The sequence below is a fragment of the Suricata suricatta genome, chromosome 6 (genome assembly GCF_006229205.1).
Source record: "Suricata suricatta isolate VVHF042 chromosome 6, meerkat_22Aug2017_6uvM2_HiC, whole genome shotgun sequence".
Lineage (NCBI taxonomy): Eukaryota > Metazoa > Chordata > Mammalia > Carnivora > Herpestidae > Suricata > Suricata suricatta.
Genome location: NC_043705.1, coordinates 37,984,248 through 38,004,012, shown reverse-complemented (window position 1 = coordinate 38,004,012; position 19,765 = coordinate 37,984,248). Strand labels below are relative to the sequence as shown.

At 33.3% G+C, this 19,765-nt stretch overlaps 1 protein-coding gene across 3 annotated transcripts in view; it reads right to left on the bottom strand.

The window, feature by feature from the left end:
* DDX4 (DEAD-box helicase 4) overlaps positions 1–19,765 on the bottom strand; it is a 69,421-nt gene that overhangs the window by 509 nt on the left and 49,147 nt on the right. For all 3 annotated transcript variants that reach the window (XM_029941331.1, XM_029941332.1, XM_029941333.1), the window contains 6 exons: positions 17,998–18,127; positions 16,588–16,754; positions 12,640–12,785; positions 2,205–2,304; positions 732–1,002; positions 475–585 (listed from right to left, as the gene is read on the bottom strand). In XM_029941331.1, the coding sequence (XP_029797191.1) occupies positions 475–585; positions 732–1,002; positions 2,205–2,304; positions 12,640–12,785; positions 16,588–16,754; positions 17,998–18,127 (925 nt within the window). The remainder of the gene's footprint in view (positions 1–474; positions 586–731; positions 1,003–2,204; positions 2,305–12,639; positions 12,786–16,587; positions 16,755–17,997; positions 18,128–19,765) is intronic.

The window sequence follows — 19,765 nt, the reverse complement described above, 5'->3', positions numbered from 1 at the left end:
AAATTACAAAAAAATATTTCAAGAAAAATCTTCCTTTAACCAGTAGTTTTGGCAATAAATAAGCATAAATATTTAATGATTAGTGCATTCACTGTTTCTGGAGAAAAGTGGTGCTGCCTATAAACGGACATATCAAGAAGGACATGCAACTCACCATCTCTAGTATTTGTCTTAATAATACTGTCAGAACCATAAAAATAAAGCATTCTTACAGAAAGTTCTGAATAATCCAAAGGAGAATTTTAAATGCCAGCAAATTAGGGAAAGGAAGGAAGTTTAAGCATAAATTTAAAGTAATTCCTCACTTTTAAGACCACAAATATATACATACATAAAACTTTAAAAATATTAAACTTCTAGGCATAAAAATTGGCTTATATAATTATTGAAAGTTATAGTTACTTCACAATATTAATTGCAACATTCACAAAGAGTAATTGGAAGCCAACTTCTAAATGTTTCCCATCAACTAACCTTTCTAGTATCAACTGATGAAAATACATTTCCTCGTGCACTACCACTGAAGCCAGGAACATATGTACTAAAGGCGATTTCCTCCAACCATGCAGGAACATCCTGTTGAGCCTTTAAAAAAGAAATTTTTAACTTCATATTCAATAACTAGTCTCAAGAATTGAAACAGTTTACTTTTCTTCAATATACATAAATATAAAATATCTACTTTCAAAGACAGAATAGCATCCATTCAGTTTTAAACATTTAAAACTCACATCTGACAGTACTTTCACTAAAGGCTGTGCCAAATGGTTATCCGATTCAGGATCAAAAAAGGAAATAGCTCTGCCAGTATTTCCACAACGACCAGTACGTCCAATTCGATGAACATATTCATCAATGGTAGAAGGAAGATCCAAATTGATAACATGTTGAACATTTTCAATATCCAGCCCCCTGGCAGCTACTGAAGTAGCAACAAGAACTGGACACTTTCCACAGCGAAAATCTCCAAGAGCTTGTTCTCTCTCTCTCTGTTCACGGTCACTAGAAATCAAAGAAAAGACTATGTTAGGACAGCTCTTAAGCAAATTATAGAGTGGAGGCACCTGGTGCCTGAGTCAGTTAAGTGTCTGACTCTAGATTTCTGCTCAGGTCATGATCTCATGGTTCATGATTTTGTGCCCCACATCGGACTCTGTACTGATAGTATGGAGCCTACTTGGGATTCTCACTCACCCTCTCCCTCTCTGGCCTTTTCCTGCTTGCACATGCTCTCTCTCAAAAATTAATAAACATTTTAAAAAGTATTACAATGAACCATTAAAGTTCAACATATTTTCAGTAACTGTAAAACTGGCAGCAATTAAAATTACTATCTACTTACTACATATCAGATATTATACTAATTCTTTTCAAGACACCATTTTACTTAATTCTCACAATAATATTTTGAGGGTGGAACAATTATCCCCATTTGCACATGAAGTAAAGTAACAACAGTAGTACAGAGTGCTACAACACAAATTTAGGTATGACAAACAGGGTGCCTGAGTGGCTCAGTCAGTTAAACATCTGACTTTGGTTCAGGTCATAATCCTACATTTCTTGAGTTTGAGCCCCACACTGGGCTCTCTGCTGTCAGTGTGGAGCCTGCTTTGGATCCTCTGTCCTCCTCCCTCTCTGTCCCCCCCTCACCCACCAACTCTCACTCTCAAAAAATAAACTTAAAAAAATTTTTTAGAAGTATGACAAACATTAAATCTCACCTATTATTCTCTTATTACTAGTCTTGGCATCTCATACACAAAAATTTGATTAGAATGTTTTCTCAAAAAATTGTTTTAAGTATAATCTCAGAATTCCATATATTCATTAATATTTTAGATCCCTAAGTAAAGTGCCAATGAAGTTGTGCTCATATAACATTTTTATGCACTTCAATAAAAAAAAAATTCAAGCATGACAAACATTGGATTTAGCAGATGAAAAACTGAGATCTCAGAACCAGAGAGCCTTAAGTGACCTCTCTTGAGAACTCCTCATGATGTGGAGTCTAAGACAGACCTTTAACTCACCCACATCCCCACCACTTAGTTCTTATAAAAACTTAAAATTACTAACAATTTAGGTCTTGAGAATTCTGAATCCCAATCCTAGGATTATGTCATATCAGTTACATGCACTATTGTTTCTTAGCAAATCACAACTGTCAACTCCCTACTATGAAATCATATTAATCTACTCACCCATGAATACTTGTTGTTGATATTTTTTCTTGACAAAGAAAAGTAGCAATAAAATCCGCCTTTTTCTTAGTCTCAACAAAAACCATAGTTCTTTCATCACCTACAAGACCAGACAATCAAACAGTGATCAACAGTGAAACCATAAAATTAGGAAAAGGAAAAAAAGACAAGGAGGTGTTAGTAGGAAATAGTCTCATTCACCACTGTATTCCCAAGACCAAAACCAGGCCTGGTAGATAATAGAAGCTCAAATATTTCCTGAATGAATGAATGTCAAAGATAAAGAATCAGAACTGTTTTCTACTTTAGGGACTAAAAAAATTAGCTTGCCTTTTGCCCTTCCAGGCCAACAGAAAGAAGTAGAGACTTAGGGCAAGATAAATGGTATCTACCTGCCAACTTTTAGCAGTTACAGATTCATCTCAGGACCTTCATTTTCCTCTCATTAAATTAATGCCTTTGTTCCTTACCTCCCAACATAATCCAATCTTGCATTCTTCCTTGATTGCCCAAACTATCTATTTATAAGGCATCCAACCCAGGGCAAAGAAACTCTGCAATATTCTGTTTCAACATTCCCTCTTAATTCTAAGCCTTTTATTCCCAAAGTATTATTTATCAAAAAAACTAAGTAACTTTATCCTAGGATTTTATGAGTCAAAAATATTTATAAATTAGCTTAAATAATTTAATCAGTAGAACTTCAAGCATGAGCCAGAGATTTTTTTTCAGACAAGGAATCTCCCTGTGTTGGAGAGGAAAGAAGGTGATTTATAGTCTTAATGGAAAGAAGATTGTATTACTGTCCTAATTACTCACCCCATTTCCCTATTAGTTGGCTTCATTTATTCAACAAATATTTTGGGCCTAAGAGATGCCAGTCACTATTCCAGGTGTTGGAAATACTGCAAATAAAACAAAGCCTCTGCTCTCATTGTGTAGAGGCAAATAATAAACAAATATTATGCAGTCAATAAGCCCTACAACGGAAAAAAAAAAACCCACAAGGATAAAGAGAGTCCCAAGAGGGCTACTTTAGAAGTACCCTTTCTAGTTAGATGACATCTAAGTAGAAATAAGAATAAAATAATATAGTGAACTACTGAGATATTTGGGAAGAACATTAAAGAACAGGAAAAAACAAAGGGAAAGCTCTGAGGCATGGGTGTTATATGCGAAAACACACACACACACACACACACACACACACACACACACATACACAAAGCCCCCCATGTGACCCTCTAAGGTAGAGGGAATAGCAAGTATGAAGGCCATTAGGTAGAAACATGCCTAGCACATGTGAGGAACAGTAATGAACAGTCTGGCTGGAATAGAGTGAGCAAGAGAGAGTAGAAGACAAAGAAGTAATGACAGCCATAACACACAGAGTCTTGAAGGCCACTGGAAAAACTTCTTCATTCTGAGAGGGGACACCACTACGTTTTGAGCAAAGAAGTGACAACATCTGATCTTTGTTTTAACTAGGGAGTTAATGAATTCTGAATAAATTTTAATTTTAGAACCAAAGTGATTTTGCTAATATATATGTAGTTAGAGAAAGAAATGAAGGATGACTCCCAAGATTGTAACTGTAAAAACAGAGGTAACATTAACTAAGATAGGAGAGCTATAAGAAACAAAGGCTTAGAGGTACTATTTCATTAACTCTCAGACCTATTAACAATCAAGCAGAGAAATCAAAAGTTAAGTGATTCCTACAGTAATAAATCAGTCAAATCTTTGAGATAGTCATTTTTATAGTATTAATGGTTTTTTAATCAATTATTTTTCCACAGTTTTGGAAGTCATCCAACAAGATGCTCAAAGCCAAAATTGATAAACCTGCTAGTATCAAGAACTTAACACTCTTGAGCAACTTAAGACCCGATATCTTTTCTTGGTTCTCAGTATGAATCCCAAGTGACAATAAGAATGTAACTCTGTTGACTTATTCCAGAATTTTTCCTAACGATTTTGTATTTATTCTAGTTCAGACAGTAAGTCATACTACCACTGGTGACAGCAATAATTGCAAATTTAGCTTTATAATCAGATCATTCAATGATCTTTATAAATGGATGAATTATAATTCTCTATTGAGTGATAAGTGATGGAGAATCCATTTTGTTAGTCTATTGTGAGCTAAGTAAACGTAAGATTCTAAAACGAATTCTACCAGATACTACTATTCTACTACTAGAAGAGTAGCTAAATTGTAATTCTTTGTATTTCTATGGTCATTCTTGACCTGTGGCTGAAGAGGTAGAACTAAAACTATAAGCTCTTTATGTGTCTGTGATTCAGGAAGAGGTTTTTTTTTTTTTTTAAATTATGAGTAATCATTATGTTAAAACCTTGTGGAGAGTATTTTTAAAAAATTACAACATCCCTTAAAGTGCCTTTAAAAAGTCTCACACCTGTCAGCATGGCTAAAGTCAAAACCAAAAGAAACAACAGGTACTGGTAAAGATGTAGAGAAAAAGGAACCTTCTTATACTGTTTTTGGAGCAGCCACTGTGAAAAACAGTATGGAGCTTCCTCAGAAAATTAAATAGGACTACCCTACAATCCATTAATTGTACTATTGGGTATTTACCCAAAAAATATAAAATGCTAATTCAAAAGGATACATGTACCCCTATGCTTATTGCAGCATTATACAATATCCAAACTATGGAAGCAGCTCAAGTGTCCAATGATTAATGGATAAAGAAGATGTGGTATATACCTGCCATGGAATATTATTCATCCATAAAAAAGAAATGGTGCCATTTGCAATGACATGGATGGAGCTAATGCATCTAATGCTAAGCTAAGTAAGTCAGTCAGAGAAAAGACTACTACTAGGTGATCTCACTCATATGTGGAATTTAAAAAAGAAAACAAACAAGCTAAGACCAATCAAGGACTCATAACTACAGAGAACAGACTGATGGTTCCCAGAGGGGAAGTGGGGAATGGGTGAAATAGGTGATGGGGATTAAAGAATATACTTACCATGATAAAAAAAAGTAACTAAATAAATAAGGGAAGATAAAGGAACACAAAGGGAGGTAAGGTATCTACACTTCACTCAAATTGGTACAATACTGACAACAGTGTTGATATACTGTGATCAATTATGTATGTGCAATGTAATGCTTTGAGCAACCACTAACAAAGCTATGCCAAGATATACTCAAAAACTCAAAAAAAATAGGAAAATCAAAACTGAATTCTAAAAAACATTCAAAAAGGACAACAGAGAAATGAGAAATAGAAGGAACAAAAAGAAGAGTTGCTGGAGGGGTTGTGGGTTGGGGATGGGCTAAATGGGCAAGCAGCATGAAGGAAGACAGGTGCTGGGATGAACAATGGGTGTTCTATGTAGGAGATCAATCACTGGATTCTACTCCTGAAATTACTGCGCTATATGCTAAGTAACTTGGACATAAATTAAAAAATAAATTAAAAATAAGAAAGAAAGAAAAAACAAAAAAAAAGAATAGGCAAATGTGATGGATCAATCTGAACTTAATCCTTTTCAGAGCCTTGTAAAATCAAACCTAACCTCTTCATGTTTACTGACACATGCAAAAATAAATGTTCTATGACACTAACATTTTTTAAAAAATGAAATGGTTAAGCCCTTATCTCTAATAATTGCATTGAACCTAAATGGTATAAATTTAACTATTAAAAGGCATAAAATCAGCAGACTGGCTAAAAACCAAAAATACAAGTATATCCATATCATGGAACACATCTCAGCAATACAAAGAAATCAACTACTGATACAATAACTTGATGATCTTAAGAGCATTACAGTGAAAGGTAAAAGCCTATTTCAAAAAGTCACATATGGGTTATTCCATTTACACAAAACTTTTAAAATGTTAATATTATAAAGATGGAAAACAGATTAGAGGTTTTGAGAACATAGGGATAAGGAGTGAGAATAGAAGTGGTGGGTATGAGTATAAAAAGGGACATCTTTGTGGTAAGGTAGTAGTAGCTCTGTATCTTGATGTTGGTAGGAATTACACAAATCCACTCATGTAGAAAAATGGCAGAGAACTATGCACACACATTGTACCAGTACCAGTACCTGGAAAAGCAAAAGTAAATCTGAATAACTACCCAGACTATCGAGAACGCAACCCCGAACAAGTGGAAAATATGAAAATGAGGTTACAAAATATGGAGGACAGAACAGGAAGATCTCGTATTATCTAATTAGTGTTGCAGAAGGAGGAAATTAGAAGAGGGGAGAAGCAAAATTACAAAAAAACTAAATTATCAAGTCTATTAAAGTCTCTTTTAAAGTCTCTTAAATGAAAGGTCTATTAAATTAATTCTGATTTGCTTTACTGAGTTAAATAAAATAGAAAAATAAGTTATAGAGGCAAACATTCCTAAAATTCCCAGAGAACAACAAAACTGAATCCCTAAAACTTTATTTTTTTAATGTTTATTTATTATTGACAGATAGAGCATGAGCATAGGAGAGGTAGAGAGAAAGGGAGACACAGAATCCGAAACAGGCTCCAGGTTCCAAGGTGTCAGCACAGAGCTCAGTGTGGGGCTTGAACTGACAAACCGCAAGCTCATGACCTGAGCCCAAGTCGGACGCTCAACCAACTGAGCTACGAGGTGCTCTGAATTCCTAAAATTTTAACTGTATTGTTTTTGGGGGGAAAAATTCTTTCTACAGGAATTAAATCTGAAACATTTAAGACTCTAAGTACATGTAAATAAAATCTATGATAAACTCAAGATTAATTTAATAACTTCAGTTTAAAAAAAACATGTTTTCTCTCATTTATCAGTTTTAAGTATAATACAAACACCTTATTTAAGTTGGTATTTCTTAGCCTATATTGGTTAGCCACTCATATAAGCTACTATTCTCCATAATATTTAAGAGTATAAAAACATAAGGGCACCTGGGTGGCTTGACGTTAACAACTGTGAGGTCTGATCTCACAGTTTATGGGTTCCAGCCTCACATCAGGTTCTGTGCTGACAGCTCTAAGCATGAAGCCTAATTAAGATTCTTTGTCTCCCTCTCTCTCTGTCCCTACCCTGCTTGCTCCCTCCCTCAAATGTAAAAATTCTTTAAAGACTTAAAGTGTAAAAACATAAATTTGTGTTCAGTAAATTGATTCATTATTCAACAGTATTTATCTTTTGCCTTATGTCACCCTGAAGATAATTTCCAACATCTTCAGTTTTAGGTAACTTAAAAGAAGATATTATATTGAGTAAATTAGTGATCACTGAATAAAGAATAGATTCTCACACATTAATTACTAAACCTAAGTTCATGTTCTTTTGCTTATTTTTCATATGCAGTATCTTTGAGACATGTTAATGGACATGTTCATTTTTGCCACTTTAACATTTTGTACTTTCATACTTCAACAAAGTGTGCCGTAAAAAAGTAGTATAAAAAGTTCATGAGCTCTGGCATTCAGCTACAACACTTGTATCTGACATCTCTCAAACGCCCATTTCTGCCTCTAGTTTCCTCTATGAAACAGAAGTTACTATGGTTAAAAGTTACAATTAGCATAAGTAACTGAGACTATAGGAGGACTACTATAGACAGAGAAATAGAAACTGTATGTGATTTTGTTGTGAAGGAAAAAAGAGTAGTTTTTTCCTAATGTAGTAGCTCTCAAAGTTTTGATCTGTGGCCCTGGCCCCTTTAAATTCTTAAATAACTGACAATCCCAAACACTTTCAGTTATGTGGGTTTAATCAATGAAATTTACCATATTAAAATTTAAAACCAAGAAAAAATTTAAATACTTATTTGAATTATATTATGTTAAAACAAATAATTCTCAGTATAAAAATGAAAATTGTTTTACCTCACAGATCCCATGAAGGGTCTCAGGGGCTCTGAGGAAGACTCATGTTGTCCTAAACTGAAGTGTCAATTTGCTCTAGGAAATAACTAACAGCTATTTTCAGTGCTTACAATATGAAGTTATTTTTTCTTTTCCTTGCAATCAGCTTATATAGCAGAGACTGTGCTGACTTTATTATGTTTTTGGTTATTTAAAGGGGGGAAAAAAGCAGGAAAGGTATCACATGTATGAAAGAGCTACAAAGTTCTTTACCATCATGTTATCTTCTATATTTATTTTTAAACGTTTTATTGTCATTTAATTAAATTGGTAACCAAGTACTGTTTCTCAGCCACCAATGATCCTACACCAATTAAATGTTCAACACCACTCTGACAACTCTTGATTTTATCTTTTTAAGAGTGGACCATAAATTAAGAAAAAAAAATCCACCTAAACTATCTTTCAGATTTCTCAGACTACCCCAGGAAAAGCACAAAAGTTTGTACTCTCACTTTAAAAAAATAAAAGAGAGGCTAAAAATAATTAGGCTTGTCGATATGTCACTCTTTTTAAGAGCTGCATAGTAAGAGTTGTCAAGTCAGAACAGATCTTAAGCTTTCTCTAGGTTGAGATGCATAGGTAAGATGTAGACTTTTTGGATACCTTATGGCAAGTCCCTGGAGATGTCTAAATGCCTTTGCTGTACATAATATGTTTATCCCTATAGGAGAAACATTAATTAAAATACTTAGGAAATAACTCTCTAGAGTTTTTCTATATTGATCAAAGGCCTAGACATACAGTGCCTAATATAACAGCATAGTGTTGCAAGTCATAATTTCACTTATTATTTAAAATGTTTATATTTAGGGGTGCCTGAGTGGCTAAGTCAGTTGAGCATCCAACTCCTGATTTCAGCTCAGGTCATGATCCCAGGGTTGTGGGACTGAGCCCTGCAAGGGGCTCTGGGATGAGCATGGAGCCTTCTTATGAATCTCTCCCCGCCCCCTCCACTGCTCACATGAGCTCTCTCAAGGTTACTCGTTAAGATGAGCACTGGGTGTTGTATGTAAGCCAATCTGATAATAAATTATATTCATAAAAAAGTAAATAAATAAAAATTTAAAACATAATTTTTAAATACCTAAAAAAATAGTTTACTTCTTTCTTAATTTTAATCTAGCACCTTCTAGGCTAGTGGTTCTCAAATGGGATGTATACCAGACTTACATGTGGCATGTTATATAAATACAGAAAAGCAGATCCTATTTGCACTTAATCTTTTTACCACACTTTCCTAGTATGAAAAATTAGACCTACCCATTTTTATAAATCAGATGTAACATTTACATACTTCTTTGAAAATAGGCTTATCATGATCATTAGAGACATTTTATTACAGACATCATCATTTAGTCATTCACCTAAAATTTCTTAGGAATGCCTTTATCACCTTCATTTTGCAGTGCCACAGAAACAACCAAACTTCCTTGTTACTAGCATTATTCTTATTATGAACCCTCATTAAATCTTTCATTTTCAACAACTATCAGTAATAAATTAACCACGATCAGTAAGTCTTTGTTAACTGTATAGTTTTTGTTTTCTCTTGATACTTTCCCAAAGGCTATACTATAAGGTAGATGGTAGAGTCTGTGTCTTCGTGTCTCAATCAAGCAGTTCTAACTCCTGATATTAAAAAAAAAAAATAGTCTAGGATAGAAGGTTCTAAGTTGACACTGTTTTAATAACTTTTAGACCCTATCACTGGACAAGCAGAATTTGAAGCACTAACTCAGAAGCAGACAGAATCATGAAAGTCTAACAGATGCAATGGAACAATAATTAATTACATGAAAAATCAGGAAGAGCTTTAGAAGACAGCAATTCACTTAAGCTGCTACATATTACAGATGTAGTATGACTTAGTTTCCCAGACTTAATTTCCTACCTAAGCAAATAATGAAGGCTTTCAAAAGTTCAATGTCAGATTTCTTATCAAAACTTCCAGACAGAAGTTAATTTTGTGATCTTATTGGTCAATATTGTTTGGCTTTAGATTTGCAAAACAAACTCAAAGAGGCCTATACTGTTAATTAATTATCTTGCTACATCTATGCAAATAAGCCAAACATAAGGAGACCAGCCTTTCTATGACCAAGAATAATCTCTGAGATTATTGTGATCATGGGAGGATACAGACTGTCAGGAAAAGCTATGGAAGACTTCGAGATAAACAAGAAAGATTACCATCTAGCATAACCTTCATTACATGACTTTTACTGTCTTTTTTCTCTTATACCTCTATTGCAACTCATAGCAATGCAAATGATTCTTATCAATAAAAAAACAAATGAAGTTTCCCCTCAAATATAACTGATTATTGCTTTGTGGATATTGACAGGTTTTACATTTGTTTGTAAATTTATTTAGGTTTTCCTAATATCCTACACATATGTGTTCTTTGAATTCTTCAAAGTAGCTGTAACATCTTACTAGTTCTAAGAATTAATGAGCTCAATAAAATGTTTGATGCATGTTCAACTAAAATTAAATTACGAGGGGGACTAGTTGTTTTAATCGTCTGACTCCTGATTTCGGCTCAGATCATGATCTCATGGTTAATGAGACTGAGTCCTGCAGAGGGCTTTGCACTAAAAGTGCAGGTCTTAATCTCTCTCTCATAATAAATAAACATTTAAAAAATTAAATTATGAAAAAGGCAGTTGGTTATATTACTATAAAGTAATGATGCCTATACATTTAAAATAAAGATTAATTATATGAACAAATTATATGTGAAACCTGAAGATACACTGAAAGGATATTCCACGCAGGTTAAAAAATATACATATAAATAAATTATAAAAATAATGAACTCTAAACTACAGAACATTTAACAGTTTAAGTAATACAGAAATATACCATTAGAGCTCATACAATGACCCCAAAGATTTCTTAAAGGCAAACCAGCACTTCTGAAAACTCTCATTAGAATTATTCTGTCTTTATTCCATAAATTCATACATAAAAAATCTTATGGTTATTATGCTAGAAATGTGTTCTAACTTAAGCAAAACTACATAATTCTCATCTCTTCCACATATGGAACTTCAATTTATACCAGGTAAGTTACTTGACCTCTCTGTATTTCAGGGTCCTCAATGTTAAAATGTGGTTAACAAAACTTACTTCAGAAAGTTGTTCTGAGAATTAAACATGTAAAACAATCAGAACAGTATGTGACCCACAGAAGTTATTATTTTAACTTTTTATGCCATATAGAGTATGTTTCTGAAACAATGGATGAAGCAAACCAATAAAATTTCTCCAACTTTTACAAGTTTTGTGGGTTGTTTTTTTTTTAAGATTCAGCAAAAACTCAAGAATAGAAGCCCCTGAAAGTGTTTTCTAAATCAATTTCCTTTTCCCTCCCTCATTGTTGGAATTTAAATGGCTTCCTCTCCTCTCTTCTCATTCCTCCATCCCAACAGTGACATTCAAATTGAAACAATTACTAAAATGAAGAAGGAAAGGGGGTATGAATACACAGCACATAAGTACACTTAGCCTGTGAGGTAGTAAGAAGAAATTAAAATAATGACATTATTGGGCACTAAGGAGGGCATTTGTGAGATAAATCAATGAATTCTACTCCTGAAACCAGTATTGCACTATATGTTAAAACTAAAGTTTAAATTTAAAAAGGAAAAAGAAAATTTTGCTACATATGGTGGACAAAAAACCCACTTATTTTCTCAGCAATAAAACAGTTCCTATGATGAAAAAATGATAAATAAAATAGCAATATTAAAAAGTTTTATTTCTGGGGTGCCTGGGTGGCTTAGTTGGTTAAGTGTCCAGCTTCAGCTCAGATCATGATCTCATGGTTTGTGGGTTCGAGCCCCATGTCAGGCTCTGTGCTGACAGCTAGCTCAGAGCCTGGAGCCTGCTTCAGATTCTCTATCTCCCTCTCTCTCTGACTCTGCCCTGCTCATGCTGTCTCTGTCTCTCAAAAATAAATTTAAAAAATTAACAAAAAAAGTTTTATTTCTAGGCACTTAGCCTAACTCAGTCAAAGAAATATGACTTTCTCTAAAAATTATTGGGGGGGGCGGGTAATAAGTTTCTCATCACTATTGTAAGAAAAAAGAAACAAACAGAACTAGTTCAAGTCCCCTTCAGCTCTAAATCTACAATTATGGGAATACTCTGGAAGCAAAAATTATGAAGTAAAAATAAAGAACTCAGGGTGGAAAAAATGCAGTTTAATATAAAGATATGATAGTAGGCCTTTTTATTTCTTAAGACAAAAAATATATACATTTCTCCTGGAATAGTTTATCAAATATTTTAAGTCCCAAATCCATCCTTTTTTTTTTAGATCTTTATGAAGGATTATATTGCTATATAATTTACAGAGGAAACTAAATCATAAAATCCTTTTATAAAGAAAGCTTTAGAGAAAGAGCAAACAATGAAAACACACTTATTTTAAAACTTATACCAAACAATTTTTAGAATAATTTTCAAAAAATTAGCCATTTAAAAAAATCAAAATCATGACAAAAAACAATTTTATCAATGTAAGATACCTATGTTTCGTAGAATTTCGACAAGTTTTTCTCTTTTTGAGTACTGGCCAACTTGGATAATGGTCTGCTGAACATCTTTACATGCTCCACCCACTTGTCCAACAGCAACAAACAAATAATCCGACTTTAGAAACTCCCCAGCCAACCTTCAAAGACAAAAAATTATTCCTTCACTTATCCTCTTCCATTAATATTCATAATATTCACTGAATTTGTCCAAGTGTTACTTTAACATTAATCAGATTATAAAAGCTCTAACAAGGTAGATAGCTTACATCATCCAAGTACTAATTCCAAAGATCAGTATACAATGTTAAAGTTTTATAAAATACTAAAAACTTATTAGTGAAAAAGTTTGTGTCAAATTGGAGATACAATAATTTCAAGTCAATGTGGTAGCCATGCAAAACTATTTAAAATGTGCATATAACAATAAATAAAAGTATGCTAAAGTATCAGACTACAACAGATAGGAATTTTTGATACAAACTGAAATGCAAGCCTAGGGCAAAAATTCTGTCCCTCACTAATGCTTTTATGGTTACTGCTAAAAGTTTTCTGAAAATATTATTTGTGAAATTACTATACTTAGAACAATTATCAGCAAACCAGATCCTAGGTCGGTGCTTTTCATGTCATGACACATAAAAAATGGTAGTGTTTATAGAGTATGGCTGAGCAAAAAAATGAGACCGAAGGCGAAAGGCCTAGAGACTATTATACCACGTTGTGTATGCTCAACCCAAAGGTTAAGGGTATCAACATGTGGACATACACAAAATTCACAGACAGCATGTAATTAAGAAAGCCTGCTTTAGTTCATCCAGCAACACAGGAAGTGGAGGAAAGGGAACTGCCAAAAAGTTGAGTTTTTCTGGCATTAAGGACAAAGTCCAAATCTATCCTCCTCTGTCCCATTTAGCAGTCCCTTACTTTTTAGCTGCCTCATAAAAATAGTTCAAGCTCAGCATATACAGAATCTTAATAAATCACTGCTGCTTATTTCTCTTCACCTGTTCTTACAATAAAAGAAAAATAAAACCTTTGTTTTGACATCCCTCCCTCAAGAATCAAATCTAAAGCACAAATCGCAAAACCATCTATAATTCTTTATTTTCCATCTTCTTTTCTTCATTCACTAAAACATTAATTGTGTCTGTGTCAGGCATACATGATACAAGGTACTGGGAATACAAAGATGCATATATGACAGTTTCTGCAACTGAGATGCTCACATTAAGATAAAAATAGTTATATAAAAATCATTACTATATTTTAAAATATTTAACATTTTTTAATACTACATAACATTTTAGTACTTCAGAAAACAAAGGGAGATGTGGGGAAGAGAGGAAAATGAGAGACGGGCACTGAGGAGGACACTTGTTGGGACGAGCACTGGGTGTTGTATGTAAGTGATGAACCACAAGAATCTACCCCCAAAATCAAGAGCACACTGTACACACTGTATTTAGCCAATTTGACAATAAATTATACTTTAAAACATTTTAATTAAAAAATAAACATTCTAGTATTTAATATTTTTAATATTCCAGTTTTAACAGTTAGCATCTACTGAACATTTACTATATTCAAAAAAATGTGCCAAGTGTTTAAAATAGTTTCTTCACAAATCCAATGGCAAGAAATGGATGAAATTATGTGTATACAAGAGTCTTCAAGTATGAAGCTGGATCTAAGCAGCAGCAAATTAGAATATACCAGTGATGATCAGGGAAAGACAGTCTAAGCAGAAAGAAAGGAGAAACAAGAAAAAATGAGGAAGGATGGAATTTGGCCTGCTCAGCCAATAGGAAATAATTTTAATAGAAAAGAAATATCCAATTCCAGGTAATAAAGTAGCAGAATAGACAAAGAAAACACCATGTGTACAGTCTGAAATCTGATTAGTCTGTGAAAATGGGAAGACATAGGAGGGTTTATTTTGAATAAATTCTAAAAAAAACTGAGACTTTTACAATTATTACTTAACACAAAATTAAGATTAGAGTCAGGACAGACAGGTTAGAAAGTTACTGACAATGAGCAAAGAAAACTGAGAAAGACTTAAGGTGGGAAACAGAAGAAACTGATTTAAAATATTTTAGAGATAACTGCCAAAATGACTATTTTTGAAGGGCAGAAAGTTAAAAGAATATAAGGGAGGAATCAAGATGATGCAAAGGATTTTGGCTTGGAAAGACCATGCTCCCAGTACGGAAAACTGAATAGGGAAGAGGGCGTTGAAGAATAGCTTCCATTTTGGACATGGTGAACATTACTGGTAATTCATCTAAGAATAAAATACTGAAGAAGTTAAATACTCAAGTCTGGCACTCAGAAGAAAGATTAAGGATACAGGTAATAAATTGGGGACAGTCATATAAAGAAACATAAGTCAGGGAAATGGATGTTGCAATGGTTCAATGAATATGTAGAATGGTAACACTGGACTTTAGATAGAATAACGGGCAAGTTGTAACATTTAAAATCAGACAGTGAAGCAAGTGAGGAGTCTTCAGAAACTTAAGAATGTAAACAACTCAAGGTCAGGGACTCTACTGTTTATCCTATATACTCAGGACTTATACTCAAATATGTCTCATAAAAAGCCCTCAACAAATATTACTGATGAAGGTACACATAAGTCATTATGGCTAGCCAACACTGAAATACCTTTCCATTTCAGGGTGAATTAAAAAAACAGGCAGCAGAATATTACCTGCTATTTAGGTAGGTAATTATCTACTAACTACTAATTGCAAGGTGATAATGGAAATGTACATACCACTTTTCAAATTTAAGACATCAGTTATTATAAGAAACTATTATTTTACATACCACTACACTAAGAAAGAAAAAAATCCTAACTGATCAAATGCTCTCTTGTGATTTAAATATTTTCCCCAATAAAGAGCTCTTTTTAAGTCATATATTAAGTAAAACAAATCAATACCCAGCACCACTAATTGATGATCTGTGAAATATTTGAGCCCATGTAAGACTCCATCAGACCAGAAGACCCATTTTACAGAAAAAGAAGTGACAGTGCAGGCCATAACTGTAACGTCTAGAGGTCCTATCACATGACAACACTGAGATGCTGCTGGCCTTACAGAAAGTGGAGCATCCATTTAAACAACAGCTTGGAAGTGTTTCTTTCTGAAGATGACGCATCATTCAACAAGGCATGATAACTTTCAATCAGAAATCTTTACGTGGTACATCGGGTCTGAGAGCAAGGCATGCAAACAAGAGTGGCCCACTTACCATGGCTCCCAGTGACCCACATATGAAACTGTGCTTCATGTCCCCCCCGCCCCAGACAGATTCTGCACGTGTGGAGGTCTTGGTTCCCAAAGAAAGAAAAGTTTTATCAGAGTAAATAGGAGGAGTCTAACTAAACTACAAGCTAAGAAGGTGCTGTCTAGACACTTCAGGCTCCCTATGGCCAAGGGATCAGCAAGCATAAAGAAGAGTTACAACTCTAGAAATGGATACATCATCCTATTCTCAGAATTCACCAAACCATATACATACACAGGAGGATACTCAGTGTGTGTCAACAGTTGGTATGTGAATTTTATACAAAAGGTCCAATTTTTGCAAGCCCTATAATTTTGGTTTGAAGAAACAAATATACAAATAACTTCATTTAGTAATAAGCACTTATTAAATCCTATCTAGGTGCTATGTAATCACACAGACACACATATATACACACATTTTAATAAAATGTTACAAATTTTATAAAATGTGGCAAAGCCAGGGATAAGGGTAAGAAACAATAAAAAATACACTTTTTAGGAATACATCCCTTTTTAAACTACCTATGTTATCTTAAATTGAAAAAACAAACTCTTAAAAATTCTATAGTCACATTCCTTTTCCTTTCATAAAAGGCATTTATGTACATAAGAATTATTTTTAAGAAGAAAAGAATTTTACCTTTGAATTTCTTCTGGAAAAGTTGCACTAAACAGAAGGGTTTGACGCTGTTCCTTTGATGGCATTCCTGGGCAGGAAATTAACTTCTTCATTTCTGGTCCAAAACCCATATCCAGCATGCGGTCAGCTTCATCCAAAACTAAATATTTGACTTGTCTGAGACCAATCTTTAAGGATATTTTCAAGGGTTAGAGCAGAAAATGCATATTAGTCAATATATTAAACTAAAATGTCTCCACAATTCCAACTACTGATTTATTCTTAAGGATGAAAATTAGAAATCATTGCATAAAATGATGAGAATTGTTATGCTTAGATAACACTAGTACTGTTTCTTTAAATATTTATTAGCAATTTTTGATCTTCACTAACATGCTACCTACTAGCCTTATATAGCAATTAAGCACTTCAACTGTGGCTAGTATGCCTAAAGAACAGAATTTTAAGTTTTATATCCTTTAAAAATGTTTATAGCCACATGTGGCTAACTACCATATTAGACCTCCACACATCTACATCTTATTATCTGATAAAGTCAGTATCTTAAATCTAAGGAAACATTTCCTAACATCATGACATATTCAAATTTATTTCTAATGCTTTAAACTCTTAATAAATTCTCCATATTCTAATCACTTGAGAACTGAGAGACTTCTCTCACCTTCTTTGCATGAACACTTATCCCTACAAAGAGAAGCAGACATTTTCAAAACAAATTAATGTGGCCAACCATGTAAGAAGTTTAGTGAGAAATAAAAGTGGATTTCTCTGGTAATCTGAATAAATATCCTAAGTATCTTTATTCAAAAAGACCGTATTTTGAGTAACCCCTTTAGAGGAGAGCCTAAAAAAGCAGAGGTTCATGAATAAGAACTTAAAAGCACTGATTTAGTGATGTAATAATGTGGTATGTGAATACCTAAACTAAATACATAATCCTAAAATGTCTTTTTAAAGACTTAGAAATTTAATAATCCTGGTTAACATCACTTCCATGCTTTATCAGGAAACAAAACTGCTAATATACTATTCAGGAAAAAATATATCATCATAACTTATATGAAAGTGTGGGAGCATTTAATGCATTTCTCCCTGTGTAGTGGGGTATAGGATCTAGATTCAAGTCAGATCCAGGTTCTAACCCTAGCTCTATCACTAGAGCTAAAGGAGGGATTTTAAATAAATTACATAATCTCACTCATTGTTTTTATCAGCACAAAATAGGAAATACTTTTTTATCTCTCATTGGAATTATTTTAAGAATGATGTAAAAGTGCACTCAAAGATTCTGATGGGGGCCTATCATATAATGGGTATTCTAATAACTATAATATCTCTTTATACCATTCTTTCCCTTTCCCATACAAAAAAATTATTAATCTACAATTTTGTTATCCCTCAAGGGCCTACCTTTTCTTTACCTATGATATCCATCAGTCTCCCAGGAGTAGCACATAATATATTACAGCCTTGTACTATCTGTCGAACTGAATGCCCAAACTGGGTTCCCCCATAAATAACAACAGCTCTTACACAGGTCCTATTGATAAGAAAAATACATGTTATTTTCTAGTTTTGTGAAAATTATACACTTGTTTCTAATATAATAAACTATAAAAAGAAATCCACAATGAAAAAAATGTAATACTTTCTAATTATCAAAAAAAATTAAACTCTTCCCAAGAAGTAGAAAAGCAAATGAAAAACTATGAAAAAAAAATTTGCTCTCTATCCAAGAAACAGTTCTTCAAAAACAATGGTAAAGACCAATACCGCCCACAAAAAAATATTGGCCAAAACATGAACATGTGGTTCTTAAAAAATACAAATGGCTTTTAAACTTTTTTTTAAGGTCAACATCACTTTTAAAATGAAGACAAATATAACATTTTTCCTTAAGTGCAATAATACTATGTTAGCCAGGATGTGGGGAAACTGGCAATCAAGAGGATAAAGTGAGACAGGCTCTTTCACAATTATTTAGTCTTTATTAAAATTGTAAAAACTTCTCTCTTGTCCAAATAAATTCACATGTATAAATATACCCTTTAAATATCTTCCCACTAATGGGAAAAGATGAATTTACATAAATATTCACTGCCAACTTTATTTTTAGCATCCAAAAGCTGAAAAGTGTCTAAGAGAAGAGTTCTAATTACAGTCCACTCATCCAGAGTGATACTTGGACATTCATAAAAAGGGGTACAGTTCCAGATTAAGCATTACCTCCAACATTTACCACTAAAAATAGAGAGTGACAACAGCTGAGTGTACTACCACTTGTAGGAAGGAGGATTTAAGTGCGTTTTGGGTGCACCAGATGTTTCTACACTAATTCATATGAAAACTTTAACAGCAGATAACTCTGAAGAGGAGAATTAACTAAGTGGGGGGAGAGGGTGTCAAGAGTGCAGAAGAGTTTTATGTTGTAGGGTTTTTTTTTTAAGTTTATTTATTTAAGTAATCTCTACACACCCATGGGGCTCAAAATCCCAACCTTGAGATCACGTTTCCTACTCTACCCAGGTTTGCCGAAAAACTTACGTTTATTAAATAAATTCACTGCTTTAAACAGATCCTGTTTTCTGCTACTGCTAAGACTAAATAAAGTAATACATATAAATATTTGTAACTCAGCAAATGCTAAGTATTCATTAGCTTTATTATTACCCTTAGTATTTTAAGAGTACTATAACTTAACCAGTCCTTCAATGATAGATATTTACTTTTCAGTCTTTTGCCACAATGTTGCAACAAATTTCCACTTACAAATATTCATTTTGTGCATGTATTTATATGAATTTACCATACATATGTTTTTGTTTTTAAAATAGTATTTTGTTCAAGGGGCACTAAGGAGGAGACTTGTTGGGATGAGTACTGGGTGTTATATGTAGGTGATGAATCAGTAGATTCTACTCCTGAAAACATTATTGCACTATATCTCAACTAATGATGTAAATTTAAAAAAAAGTAATAAATTTAATAAATAAAATGTTATTTTTTACTTGATTTAAAAGCGTAAAAGCCACATGGGACATGGGGATAATCAAGAAAAAACACTGTTATAAGCCAGATATATCCACTTTCTTCAAGTTTTACATTAAAGGATGCTAGTAAGTTCACAGTTTTTTTCTTTTCATTTTAAAATAAACTGATTCACAGAAAATAAAATGTA